Genomic DNA, 13,385 nt, shown 5'->3' on the forward strand with positions numbered 1-13,385 from the left:
TGTGCTGGACCAAAGCCTTCCTGACCGCAGCAACAGTGTTTTTTTTTTTTTAAATTACCAGTATGGCCTAATAATTGTTTATCAGGCCTGTCATTTTATTATTATGGCAGTATAACCCGCTAACAATCAATCAAGACACAGACACTTGTTAATATTTTAAAATAGCCTTAGCTAACCTGGGGCAGGGCAGGTATCAATCCTCTAAACTACTTCCCATAGTGGGGCAGGCATGGGATCCCTGCCTCAATCCCATGCCATCTGCTTCTAATAACTTCTATCAAGCTACCTCCCATCCGTAATCCCAAATCACGCCAGTCATGCGCTTCTCTTCCATCTAACCCATGATGGCGAGACCTTCTCCTCCCATCTCCTCAGGTCTCTCTTCTTCTTCCCACGGTTCTATCTGTCTCTCCAAGCCCAGGAACTTTAGCCACACCTATCTCATTTGCCCTGCCCAAGTGATGGCATTTTATTAATTAGCATCAAAATACAGCAGACCAACCCCCAACGCAAGAGTCTCCGAGAGACGAGGGACTAAGGGCCAAAGACTGGGGTGATAGATGGTTCAGTCAATAAAGTGCCCACTTTACAAGCATGAAATGCTGAGTATAACGGTACACACTTCTAATCCTGAAGCTGGTGGGCAAGAGACAGGGGAAGTGGGGAGATCCCTGGGCTGACTGAGCAGCCAGCCTAGCCTACTTGGTGAGTTCTAGGCTAGTGAGGGACCCTGTCTCAGAAAACTATGTAGACAGTGTCCCAGAGAATTACACCTGAGGCTGGTGACTGGCTTACACACACACACACACACACACGCACGCACGCACACACGCATGCACACACATGCATGCATGCACGCACATGTAAGATTCTAGATGGCCTGAACTCAGCAGTGACATTAGCTAAGGAAATCGTGTTTCATTATTAGCTAAGGAAATGGTGTTTCATTATTAGCTAAGGAAATATAAGATTCCAAGTGGCTTGGACTTAGCTATCATGACAATAGTGTTGTCAGCTGAGCAAGCAAGTTAAGTATTGCAGGCTGATAACAAGAGCAAACAAAGTAGCAGCAAACTGAGAGGAACAAGTTAAAAATTCCCCACTAGCCTCCATCTCGACCCCACCCCCCGAATTTACTGCCCCTATCTCACCCTACTTAGAATTTACTACCTTAGACCCCCTATTAATAGCCTAGCACTCTCTAACTAACCATTGTCACTAAGTTCTGCTTCTGCAAAAGATATTTAAACCTGGTCTGGAGAGATGGCTCAGAGGTTAAGAGCACTGTCTGCTCTTCCAGGGGGTCCTGAGTTCAATTCCCAGCACCCAAGTGGTGGCTGACAATTATTTATAATGAGATCTCTTCTGATGTGCAGGTGTATATGGTGGCAGAACACTATATATGTAATAAATAAATTTTTAAAAAAAGACATTTAAACCCTGAGTTTTTGCAGAACGGGGTCTTCCATCTCCTCGGAGCTTGGTGGACCCCGGCGCATCGGCTTAATAAAATTCCTTTGCTTTTTGAATCAACTCTGTGACTCTGTCTCTCAACTGGGCTTCCAGGAATAGACTCTGACAATCTGAGTTCAGCACACATGCATACCAAGAGGCTAAGAGCCAGGCACTCCTATGGCTGTTTCCGGGAGTCTTCAGTGATATCCAATGAATCTGGGAGAGATATGACTTCTCAGAACCTTTCTGGGACTTAGCCCTGAGCCACCACCCCCAGGAAAAGCCACATGGGTGGAAACACTGGTTCAGGGAGTAGCTGTGCTGGTGGCAGAGCCTGGCTAAGGCTGGCACTGGGGTGGACGCTGTGAGGCAGCTAGAACTTGCAGACATACTTGACAATCGCTAGACAGTATCCAGAACTTCCAGAAGCACATGGGGCAGAAAGTCATTGCAAAGATGGCAGGAACACTGGCCTTTAATTGCGTGTGTCACTGGGACTCCATTCGTATGCACAGGTGAGGAAGGTTGGTGTGGGTCCTCACAACTATCCCAAGTGTGCCTGGATAAACGCTTCTGCTCCCTTTCCTGTTCATGCATGTATGTATGTATGTATGCACATACTCGTCACTGCAACCAAATATGAGACGAAAGAGTCTTAAGGAAAGGCGGCTTCATTTTGGCTTGTGGTTTCAGGGACTGAAGTCTGTCATAACAGGAAACCCGCCATTGGGTGGGGAAGGCATGGTGGCCAGCAGGGACGTGAGGTGGCCAGTCACATGACATCCACAGTCAGAAAGCAGAGAGATGAGTGCTAGTGCTTGCTCAGCTCGCTTCCTCCTTCTGACGCAGTCTAGGACCCCAGCCCACGAAACAGTGATGTGCGCAAGTAGGATGGCTCTCCCCATCTCAATTAACCTAAATAATCCCTGTAGGAAGATCCTGGTATAAGACACACCCGGGGATTTGTCTCCAAGGTGATTCTAAATCCCACCAAGGTACCATGATTAGCCATCAACAGTATGTAATTATAAACTGTCAAGATCTCCCTCTCCCTCTCCCTCTCTCTCTCTCTCCCTCTCTCTCTCTCTCTCTCTCTCACACACACACACACACACACACACACACACACACACGTTGATTCCAGAACTCTACGTGACTCACCCCTCTCCCCCTTGGGCAGGACAGAAACTGACTGCCAGGCCATCGCTGCTCAGGATCCTGTCACCTGAGGGTCACCTGCAGGGCGGCCCCTCCTCTGCCATCCTGTGAGGTACGTGGTTTATTCACCTGAATATGTAAGTTGGCTTCTGCTCGAGTGAGGACTTGGCTTGGTAGGCCGAGTGCTTCTGAGCCTGTGCGAAGCGCGAGCTCCATCCCAGCACTGCGTGACGGGGTCCTGCATTTACCATGTCTATTTAGCCTCCAGCACCACAGGACAAGTCCAGAGTATGCTTTTTCAGGACCTGATTCCCTCAACGTTCAGATTTGGCACACTGTCTGCTTCATTCTGCAGCCCCCATCCATCAGTTCCTAAGCCTCTGGCTGGTTCTCCTGCCTCTTCCCCTTTTAATAATTTTGTTTCCATTTGTGTGACAAAAGCAACTTATAAGAGGAAGAAGGTGTGTTGGATTGCGGTGCCAGGGTACAGCCATCATGGCGGCAGGCGCGTGAGGCAGCTGTCGCACGGCGTCCAGTCAGGAAGCAGAGAGAGCTGAATGCCGGTGCTCAGCTTGCTTTCTCCTTTCTGTTCACTCCATGACTCAGCCAATGGAGTTGGGTCACTCACAGTTAGGGTGGGTCTTCAGCATCCTTTAACCGAGCCTGGAAACTCCCTCACAGACTAGCTCTGAGGCTTATATACATGGAGATTCTGTTCCATCAAGGAAGATCACGCAGAGCATCATGGTGACTTTCTGGCTCAGGCTTTGTTACATGCATTTGAATCTGTTCACATGGCAGTGTGTTTTGTGCCTGCCTCAGTTTCCCCACCTATAAGCAAACACCAATTTCTTTTGTTTCTCCCCTAGCTTTTGCAGACTTTCCTAAGGCTACCACCCCCTTGGAAAGGGTCCATTGACGGACTACAATGGGGATATTGTGCCCTCTAGTGGATGCTACCAGAAATACATCTCTAGACTCGAAAGTTCTAACTTCAGTATCTACCTGAACCAAATCACCTTCCAGATCATCCAAAGAGACCCCCTCCCCGCCCCCACTCCTGCGTGCGTGTACCCCTTCAGCTCTCCTGTAGTCGAAAAGAAGCAGGGAAACATCAGCTGTGTTTTATTCTGCAGTCGATACCAAGCTCCTTCATTGCAGCCACTGGCCATGTGATGCTCAGATGTTCTCTGGGACCGATCATGCAAGTTCTTGAAGACAGGGGATGGAACAAGTGTTGGGCTCCGGGCTGAGTACCTGGGACTCCCAGGGGCAACACTTGCTTCTGGAGATATGGCATCCCGCTTTCTCTCGCGCCCGCTATCATTTCTACTTATGTGCTTACCAAAATTATCTGTTAGATTTTAAACTTGGGCCACATCAGGACACACCAGCCTATACCCTAGGGAGAACCTGTCTGTGAATCTACAAAAGGCCCCCCAGTATCCAGTACCAGGACACCAGAGAAGAATTGCTAAGTCCAGACCAGACTGCTCAAGCCTTGTGCCCCATTCTCATAGGTGATTCCGGGATCCCTGCTGCTACAGAAAGAGACACACATTCTTCTGAAAGCCTGTGAGTCTGTAAACTGACTCCTCAGGTGTCAGGATTCCTAAGAGTGACAGGCACCATGAGGAACACAGACTTCAGATTGCCAAACTCAGGCATGAGGGGGCTAGGCATTAAGGAAACACATCTCTCCTCCCTCATCAACTAGTCACACGTTAGCAAGAGACCTCCCTCCCTCTGCTGGTGTGAAACCCAGTCACTGGTGAACAGCAAAGCTGGCAAATAAGCAGCCTGCCTCTAGGTTGTTTGGCAACCACTGACGTCATCACCTACCCGCCACTAGGTGTGCACCACCAGCCCAAGATAAAAGGAAAACCCGCCATCCATCGCTCTTCTGTCTTACTCTTGCATCTCTCTCTCTCTCTCTCTCTCTCTCTCTCTCTCTCTCTCTCTCTCTCTCTCTCCCTTCCTCCCTCCCTCTCTCTCACTATCTCTCTCGCTCTGTCTCTCTACTCCCATGGCTCACTCAGGCCCAAACTTCTCTCCCTTCCCCTCCCCTCCAATAAATCTCTCCATATCTGTTTGGTGCCATCTCATTTTTAATCCTAACAATGACTGCATTGAAACTCTTTGTAAAGCACATGTGACATATTCCATAGAGACAGGTTCTATAGATTGGCTACATGTGACATCCTGTGGATCTAGGGAACAGGTATGGTCTCCGTTATACAGAGAGCACAAAGGTGACCAGGATATTAACAACCTCCACTCCACACCTTCTGGGCAGACAACAGGTTATACGTTGTGCATCTCACAAGCAGAAACAAGATGACTACCACAATTTTTAAGACAGATTTGAAGCAAGCTTTATTAATTACTGGCCAGGACGATGGACACTGTCCAGGCCGGTACCCAGGGTTCCCAGAGAATGGCCATGAATTACGGTAGTCAGGTGCTTATAAAGGCAACACCCATCAGGCTATATACTTCCCATCTTCATCCAATCAGAGGCAGGCTTACATCCTGGTGTACTTGCTGCCTTTGAACCTCCCACCTGCATGTGATCAACCACATCCTGTGCAGTCAGGGCAACCAACCTTGTTTACAAAAGTGAAAAACGTGGCTTGTTATCTTACATGAACAGCATTAAGCATCTCAGGAAGTTTTCTGTCCTTGGGCAAGTGGGGCTTGCAGGTTAGAGGCATGGTTGTTTTATGGATCTGTTGAGCACAGTTTGAAAACTTAAAACATAACCCCAGCTCTCACAAGAGCTCTCCCTTTGAAGAGACAAGCTTGCGTGTTTGACATTCCTGGCTTCTCTAGCGCTTCTCTGTCAGCACACAAATCGCTGTGTCTCCCACAGGCAGGTTTTGCTCTCAGGTAAAGAAGGTGAGAAACAGGGACCTGGAGAGATGGCTCAGAGGTTCACAGCACTGGCTGCTCTTTCAAAGGTCCTGAGTTCAATTCCCAGTAACCACAAGGTGGGACATGACCATCTATAATGAGATCTGGTGTCCTCTTTTGGCCTGTAGGCAGAACACTATATACATAATCAATCAATCAATCAATCAATCAATCAATCAAAGAAGGTGAGAAAGAAGCTGGCCATCTTAAAACGTCACCACCTTTATCATCTGGCCATGGCCCCTCTCCATATCTGTCTGCCCAGTAGGGAGGCTGTCTAACTCCTAGTCCCACAGACATGGGGACGCATACCTCTAATCTTGGCAGGCAGAGGCAGAGGTAGCCAAATGTCTGTCACTCACAGCCAGCCTGGTCTCCACAACAAGTTCCAGGCCAACAAAAGCTACACAGTGAGACCCTGTCTCAAAAAAAAAACAAAAAAACAAAAGCAAACACTAAAGTAGACAACACCTGAGTAAGCCATGGCACAGGGAAACTACCGAACTAGAACACTCTTTGAGTTTAAAAAAAAAAAAAGGTAGAAAAAAATAGGGGGATCAAACTGCCAAGGTCATCTTTTGGGGGATGGGGAAGCAGAGAAAAGAGCAAAATGGCAGAAAAGCAAGCAGATTTTGTAAGACAGTCAGCAGGTTGAGGATCTGAGCTTATGCAGGTTGGGAACTATGTGCTCTTGTCCAAGGCAGTTAACCTTTAAGGGAAGGTCAGGTGAGGTTCTAGACAGGGCAAGACAGTGCAGCGGTTCCTCCATCTTGTACTCTTGCTGAGTCCAGTTCAGGTTTAACCAGACTTTGATCTGGACTTGTATGAACCATATAGATCTGGCCGCCTCTGCTCCCCAAGTGCTGGGATTAAAGGTGTGCGCCACCACACCCAGCAGGTAGCAGTGTTCTCTATTAAACTTCTTACACACACCCTCACACTCTAGGTTCTATTTCTCTGGAGAACTCTTGACTAATCCTTGGGGTTAGTGTATGTAAAAGAAGCAGCTAAGGCTGGGCGTGGTGGCAGGAGTTCAAGGCCAGCCTGGTCTACAAAGTGAGTCCAGGACAGCCAAGGCTACACAGAGAAACCTAACCTGGCTTAAAAAGGAAAAAAAAAAAAAAGATGTTCAAGGTTGGTCTGATGTATTTTGATGCTAATTAATAAAAAGCCATCCCTTCTGGGCAGGGCAGATGACATAGGTGTGGCTAAGGTTCCCCAGGTGATAGGGGGTGGGGCGGGGGGAGAGGGTGAGGTACTCCCGAGGAGGAGAGAGGAAGAAGGTCTCCCCATCATGGGTTAGATGGAAGAGAAGCACGTGGCTGGCGTGGATGCAGATTTGGCTCAGATGAAAAAAAAAACATTAATAATGTTGGGCGGTGGTGGCGCACGTCTGTAATCCCAGCACTCGGGAGGCAGAGGCAGGTGGATCCCTGGGAGTTCGAGGACAGCCTGGTCTACAAAGCAAGTCCAGGACAGCCAAGGCTACACAGAGAAACCCTGTCTCGGGGGAGGGGAGGGGAGGGGAGGGGAGGGGAGGGGAGGGGAGGGGGAAACAAGAAAGAAAAGAAAAACATTAACAAGTATCTGGAATTACGGATGGGAGGTAGCTTGATAGAAGTTATTAGAAACAGATGGCAGGCAGCCCATGCCTGCCCCACTAGGGAAAGTAGTTTAAAGGATTAATGTCTGCCCTGCCCCAGGTTAACTAAGGCTATTTTCAAATATAACAGGTGTCTGTGTCTTGATTGATTGCTAGCCGGGCCTACCGATAATACAGATAATTTAAACTACAAAAAGAACTAAGTTCAATCAAAGTGTGGTATGAGTTGTCTCAGGAAATTTGACCAATTAAGGATGGAAATTGTGAGACATAAATGAGGAAGATAATCTGTAAGGCTTGTGGGCTAATTAAAAGTTGCCCATGAACCAAATAGAATAATATCTTTATACAAAGACTCCAGGATATATTAAGGTAATATTCGTAAACAGAGTTTTAGGCTTAACGATATGAGATAGTTAAACATGTTACTCTAACCCACTGAATAGTAATTAAAAACCCTAGTTATACTGAGTATTACTTTTAAACCCAAAGCACTCTCAGGGTTGGTTTTTTTTTTTTTTTTTAGAAAACTTAAGACTATTAATGAGCTAGTTCAGCTAGTAAAGTACTTGCCACAAAAGCATGTGAGCCCGAGCTCAATCCTCAGCATCCACTTAGAAGCTGGTGTTTTGGTGTAATCTGGGCTGTAATCCCAGAACTGGGGTTACAGAAGAAAACAGATCCCTGGGGCTCACTAACCAGACAGGTTAGTCTAATTGCTGAACCCCAGGAAGCTGGTGTTTTGGTGTAATCTGGGCTGTAATCCCAGAACTGGGGTTGCAGAAGAAAACAGATCCCTGGGGCTCACTGACTAGACAGGTGAGTCTAATTGCTGAACCCCAGGTGCCAGTGGGAGATCCTATCTCCAAATACTGGGTGGCTGGCTCCAGGAGAGCAACATCCAAGGCAGCAAGTCCTCTGGCCTTTGCACGAATGGGCACGCATGTGTATCCACGCATCTACCATTTGCTGGGTGTGCCTTCCGGTACGTATTTCTCGCTTAACCCTAATCTGGTCAAAACCTCACTTCTTGCAGGCCTCACAAAGTCACTTGAACTTCTGAATGCAGGAAAGCATCCGCAGCAAATTCCAGACCTTCCGCGTCTTGGTTTTCTCTCTTCCCAGCGTACTGCACAGGTAACTTATTCAGGGCTGACAAAATAATAAGAACCAGAAGGCCAGAATGGCTCAATCTTTGCTCCGATGGGGGCTGCAACATGGTTAAAGTCCCACAGTTGCTCAACTGCCGCCCTTTACAGCCCAGGAGAGCTCAGATTCCCCGCAGGGTCCCGCCTGCATCCCAGAGGAAGCATGGCTCTAAGCCCCGCCCGCCGATCCCCGCTCCGCCCATAAGGCCCCGCCCCTGAAGGACCCAGACCAGCGTGCTTTGCGCCTGCCAGGTCCCGCGTCGCGTGGGTTCGGCGTGTTGTAAAGTTGCCGCAGAGGTGAGCTCTCGCGCGTGGCTCTGAGGAGGGTGGTCCTCCCTGGACGCCCAGCTTCCAGGTTCTGTCGGGCTCCCGCTGTTAGGAAGCACCCCCTCCCCGTGGGTCAGGGAAACCTTCTAAAGCCAGAATCCTACGGTCATTCCTGGGCCGACGGCAGGGCCCGACCCGGGAGAGTTCTTTGGCGCCCTCCCCAGGACCTTGTCTTTTCCAGCCTCCGTTTCCTCTTGGAAAGAATGGCTTAAATGATGTGATGCAGAACCCTGCATATCAAACGCCTTGTGTAGATAGGAATACGGTGACGGTTTATCCAAAGATAATTAACAATGATAATTAGTGACATAGTCACAGACGAAATAAAAGTGCCCAGAATGTTCAAATTTGCGCCTTTGAGAGCCTGTCTCAAACAACAACAACAAAACTATTGACTATGAGGTTGATGGGCTATTTTGGTCCACTTGTGTACGTGTAAGGTAACATTTGTGAAGTGAACTGCATGCTGTGGACCCCCTAATAGCTTGTGAGCGAACACCGAGCCTGTACTAGCAGTGGCCAGCATGCCATCAAAGGACCTCACAACGCATGCCCTGACTTGTTCATTTTCCCTTAATTCAAGATGCTTGGAGGTCCTAACGGAGAGTGTATGGCCTGTGGTGGCTCCCCAGGCCTTTCTCCTTGCCTAGCAAATGGGCATCTTTCCTCTGTTTCTTCATGTGGCGTTTTCTCCGTGTGCGTCCTGATCTTAGATGGACAGAGATTTGATTAGAGCCTTCCCAGGAAGCTTCATTTTCTATCTCACTCACAGACCCAAGCTCCAAATACAGACACATCCTAAGATAGTGAAAATTTGCCCTCAAAACATGGGAACTTGGTAGAGGTGAGAACCCAATTATTTTGGCCAATAAACCTGCCCAGATGCCATCTAGTTTCACAGCTGAAACTCAACCATTGAGGGATAGGTTCCGAGTTAGGAGGGTTTCTCCCCCCCCCCCCCCTTAGTCTGCCTGCATCCGGTGAACCATCTATGTCTTCCAGTTCACCAGCTGAGGATTTTTCATCTGTCCTGAACATGGCTTTATTTTCTGGTCTTGATTCCCTAAGCATTGTGGTGTCACAACTACATATGTAGCATTTGCATTGTACTAGATACTGTAGGTAATGTAGAGGCTACTTAGAATATAGACAATGAACAAATACTAACTTTTTTTTTTTTTTTGGTAGGAAATGAGCAGGTGAAGACCTGAGTGTTCGGGAGTCTTGAACCTAATCTCCTAAGGGTGTGCATAGGTAGTGTGTGTTTGTGTATAAATATGTGTGTGTGCTCAAATGTTTCCTCTACTTATTACTATTACAAGTGCTTCCTGGTCCAGTTAGCTGGCAGTCCATGGATGCCTATTCAGTGAGCCAAGAACTGAAAACATACAAGAAAAATTGTGTCTGCTGAGCTTGCGGGCGTTTTAGTACAGAGTCCAGTTCTATCTGTAGCCTTGTGTTGTGTCGGGTATTATAGGTAGTGTGGAGGTCATTTAAATTATATGAGAGATGTGCATAGGCGGTGTGCAGATACTATGCTGTTTATTTAAAGCAGCCGATGGTCTTTGGATTTTGACATCTGCAGGGATCCTGGAACTGAGGCCTTGTAGCCGCTGAGGGAACAGCTGTCTATGCAGTGCTCTTGGAACTGTGTGTCCAGCTCTGAATTAAGCATATGGTTCATTTATAAGTCAGGAATTCACTCTGGGATGAGTGGTGGGTGGAGCGAGGCTGTGATTACTTAATGCTGTGTCTAGCCATAGCCATAAAAGTCATGACAGCCGTTGCCCGAAAGATGGCCACTACACTGAGAGGCACTGACATGTTTTCCGTCTGTTTGCTCATCACAGCCACTGAGGCCGCCGCTCACACCTGTCTGGCAGATGCAGAACTGATACCGCGGAGCGCCAGGTGATATGGCTCTGGAGCCCGTATGCTCAGCCACAATGCAGTGTCGCTTCAGTTAAGAACTGTGTGGCCCTAGAGGCTGTACAGTCTGCAGCCTCACAGAGCCATCGGCTGACTTCTCTTGGCTAAGTCGTCGACAGAGGCAGCGCTCATGGCTGGCCCTCTGTGGAGGGCTGCAGCGTTTATACAGAGACACCGGACAGGCCTGTTGGTGGGTTCCTGTGCAGGCCTGTTTGGGGCTCAAATCTCCTCTCACCTCTTCCCGGATCCCATGGTCCAGTGGCTCTACCAGTACTGGCCTCAGGGCCAGCCAGCTCCTCTTTCTCCCCAGCTGCAGAGCCTCTTCCAAGAGGTTCTAGAGGACATCGGTGTCCCCTCAGGTCACTGCTACAAGCCTTTCACTGCCTTTACTTTTCAGCCTGTGAGTGCTGGCTTCCCAAGATTCCCCGCTGGGGCCTTGGTGGGAATCCCTGCCGTCTTCCTGGGTAGCTCTGTGACCAGCATGGACCACACTGTGATCCTACATGGGCAAAGAGTGGATTGGCAAAGCCCAGCAGGCACCAGGCTGAGAGATGCCCTAACCTTGTCTCACGATGCCCAGAAGTTTGCCTTGGCCAAGGAGGTGGTATACCTGGAGAGTGGTGTAGCCGCCCTACAGGCCCTACCAGCCCCAGCTTGCGTGGCAGGAACCTGGGTACTAAGTGTGGGTGCCAAGCATGCCCTGGGGCTCTATGGAGGCCCCATGAGCTTGCGAGCTGCCTTTAACTTGGCGGCAGTGATGTTAGGCTTCGTGGTCTACGCCTTTTTCAAAGACTCCCTCACGATTGCCCTGGAAGGCTGGGTGGACCGCCGCGCAGCGTCTCTGTCTGCGGCCTATGCCCAGGGTGGAGTGGAATTCTATGAGAAGATTCTGTCAGGCAACCTAGCCCTACGAAGTCTTCTGGGCAGACAAGGGGAGAAGCTTTACACGCCGAGTGGAAACATTGTCCCCAGACACTGGTTCCGCATCAAACATTTACCCTACACCACCCGCCGGGACTCTGTACTACAGATGTGGAGGGCAACACTCAACCCAGGGCGCTCATGAGAATCCAGTCTACAGAGTGCTCCGGGTTCACATAGGCACCACCGCGATGACTCCTGGGAGAATCTCTTGCTGGGGTTGCATTCACAGCCCAAGGTCAGAACAGAGCCCATCTTTGGAGTTAACCAACTCAGTTCTGTCCTCACCGTGAACGGGCTCAGTGGTTATGCGTGAGTTCCTATATGAATGTGAGTCATGTTTACCTCAACTGTGAAGTGGGAAGGATCGATTATAGGGTTGCCGGAGATGGTGCGCCTGAGGGCCTGGTAGAAAACAACTTAAACAAACAGGCATCTCTTTGTTCTTGGCCTCTGAATTCCAGTGGCTGTGGCCGCCAGACCATGAGTCATCACCAGACATGTTTCTGATGCTTCGGTGCTTTCCTGCAGGGGAGAGCTGCCCCAGTCTCCCTCATGTCCACTAGCTAACTTATCCCTTGTCTTTAATCCTTGGACAGGAGGCCCCTACAGGGAAAGGTGAGGAGAGCTGTGGTCACAGAGCCAGGCCTAACTTGGCTATTTGTGTCATCTCCCTCTATGACGTTATCTCCTCTCGGGGGCTGTCTTGCCGCCCGCCTGCCTGCCTGGGACCAGTGTAACTCAGGGGAAAGGGATTAGGGCCCCCTGTGGGGTCTGGTTCCTGGTAAAACACCTTCGAAGGAGGGTGAGGCAGGCCAGGCTGAAGAATGACCCAGTGGGAGATCACTGGCTTCTGTTCAGGGCGCTACCAGCCACATGTCCTTTCTTGGCATGGCAAGCTGAGCTCCTGGGGACAAGGGACTCCAGGACAGCATGCAATATGGGCCTCATAAATGGATGGTGTTCTAGTGTCCTTTTCTGTTGATGTGATTAAAAAAAATACTCTGACCAAAAGCAACTCCAGTAGGAGACTTTATTTGGCTTATACTTCCAGATCATAGTCCATCTCTGAGGGAAAATGGGAGCAGTCACTCTGGAGGCAGAAACCATGGATGAATGCTGTGTGCTGGCTCGCTCTCATAGGTGCCCGCGTAGCTAGCTTCCTTACACAACCCAAGCCCTCCTGCCTATGAATGGCACCACTATAAAGGGCTGGTGTCTCCATCAGTTACAATGAGATAATCCCCTATAGGCACACGCTCAGAGACCAAACTGTTCTAGGCAATTCCCTAATTGAATTTCTCCTGACTCTAGGCTTTGTCAAGTTGGCAAAGCTCACTGGGACGGATAGATGGATAAGTAGTTCTGGATAAATGGCTCCCCATCCTGGCTAACAGTACTCCGCAGACTCTAGGGCGTCTCTCAGCCACTGCTGTTGTTGTATGCTAAGGGCCAAAGGCTGTGTCAACCACCCAACGTGGAAAAGTCTGGACGCCATGGGCTCCATCTTCTCAGCCCTTGACACTCTATTGCGACAGTACACCATCTACTCTTACCCATGACAGGGACCAAGATGGTGGCAGCAGGCCTCTGCTGATTTGTCTAGTGCTTAGGGTTTAAACACGGAAGCTGGTTCCACTTTGTGGCAGCATTGAAGTTAGTGAAACCTTTGAGAGGCGAGGCCTGGCGGGAGGTGACGAGCTGGTGATGGGGCATCATCTTTTGTGTTGGTCCTGCACAGTGAGCTCTGGTAGGCACAAGTAACCATGGCTTGGTTGAGTTGAGGGCTCCCTGTGTTGCCCAGGGTGGTCTCAAATTCCTGGATTCAAGTGGTCTTGTCACCTCAGCCTCCTGAGTAGCTGGCACTGCTGGTGTGTCACCACACCTAGCACAGGTTGTTAGAATAAGAGCAAGACCAAGGTGAAGTGTAG

The 13,385-nt window shown here is 49.3% G+C and overlaps 1 protein-coding gene across 1 annotated transcript; it reads left to right on the forward strand.

The window, feature by feature from the left end:
• Positions 1 to 8,491: 8,491 nt before the first annotated feature.
• TMEM177 (transmembrane protein 177) lies at positions 8,492 to 12,472 on the forward strand. Its single transcript, XM_084795432.1, has 2 exons — positions 8,492 to 8,574; positions 10,455 to 12,472. The coding sequence occupies exon 2, from the start codon at positions 10,664 to 10,666 to the stop codon at positions 11,597 to 11,599; it is 936 nt and encodes a 311-aa protein (XP_084651558.1). The 5' UTR covers positions 8,492 to 8,574; positions 10,455 to 10,663; the 3' UTR covers positions 11,600 to 12,472.
• The last annotated feature ends 913 nt before the right edge of the window (positions 12,473 to 13,385 follow it).

This window comes from Acomys minous (genome assembly GCF_964271855.1).
Source record: "Acomys minous genome assembly, chromosome: 1".
Classification (NCBI taxonomy): Eukaryota; Metazoa; Chordata; class Mammalia; order Rodentia; family Muridae; genus Acomys; species Acomys minous.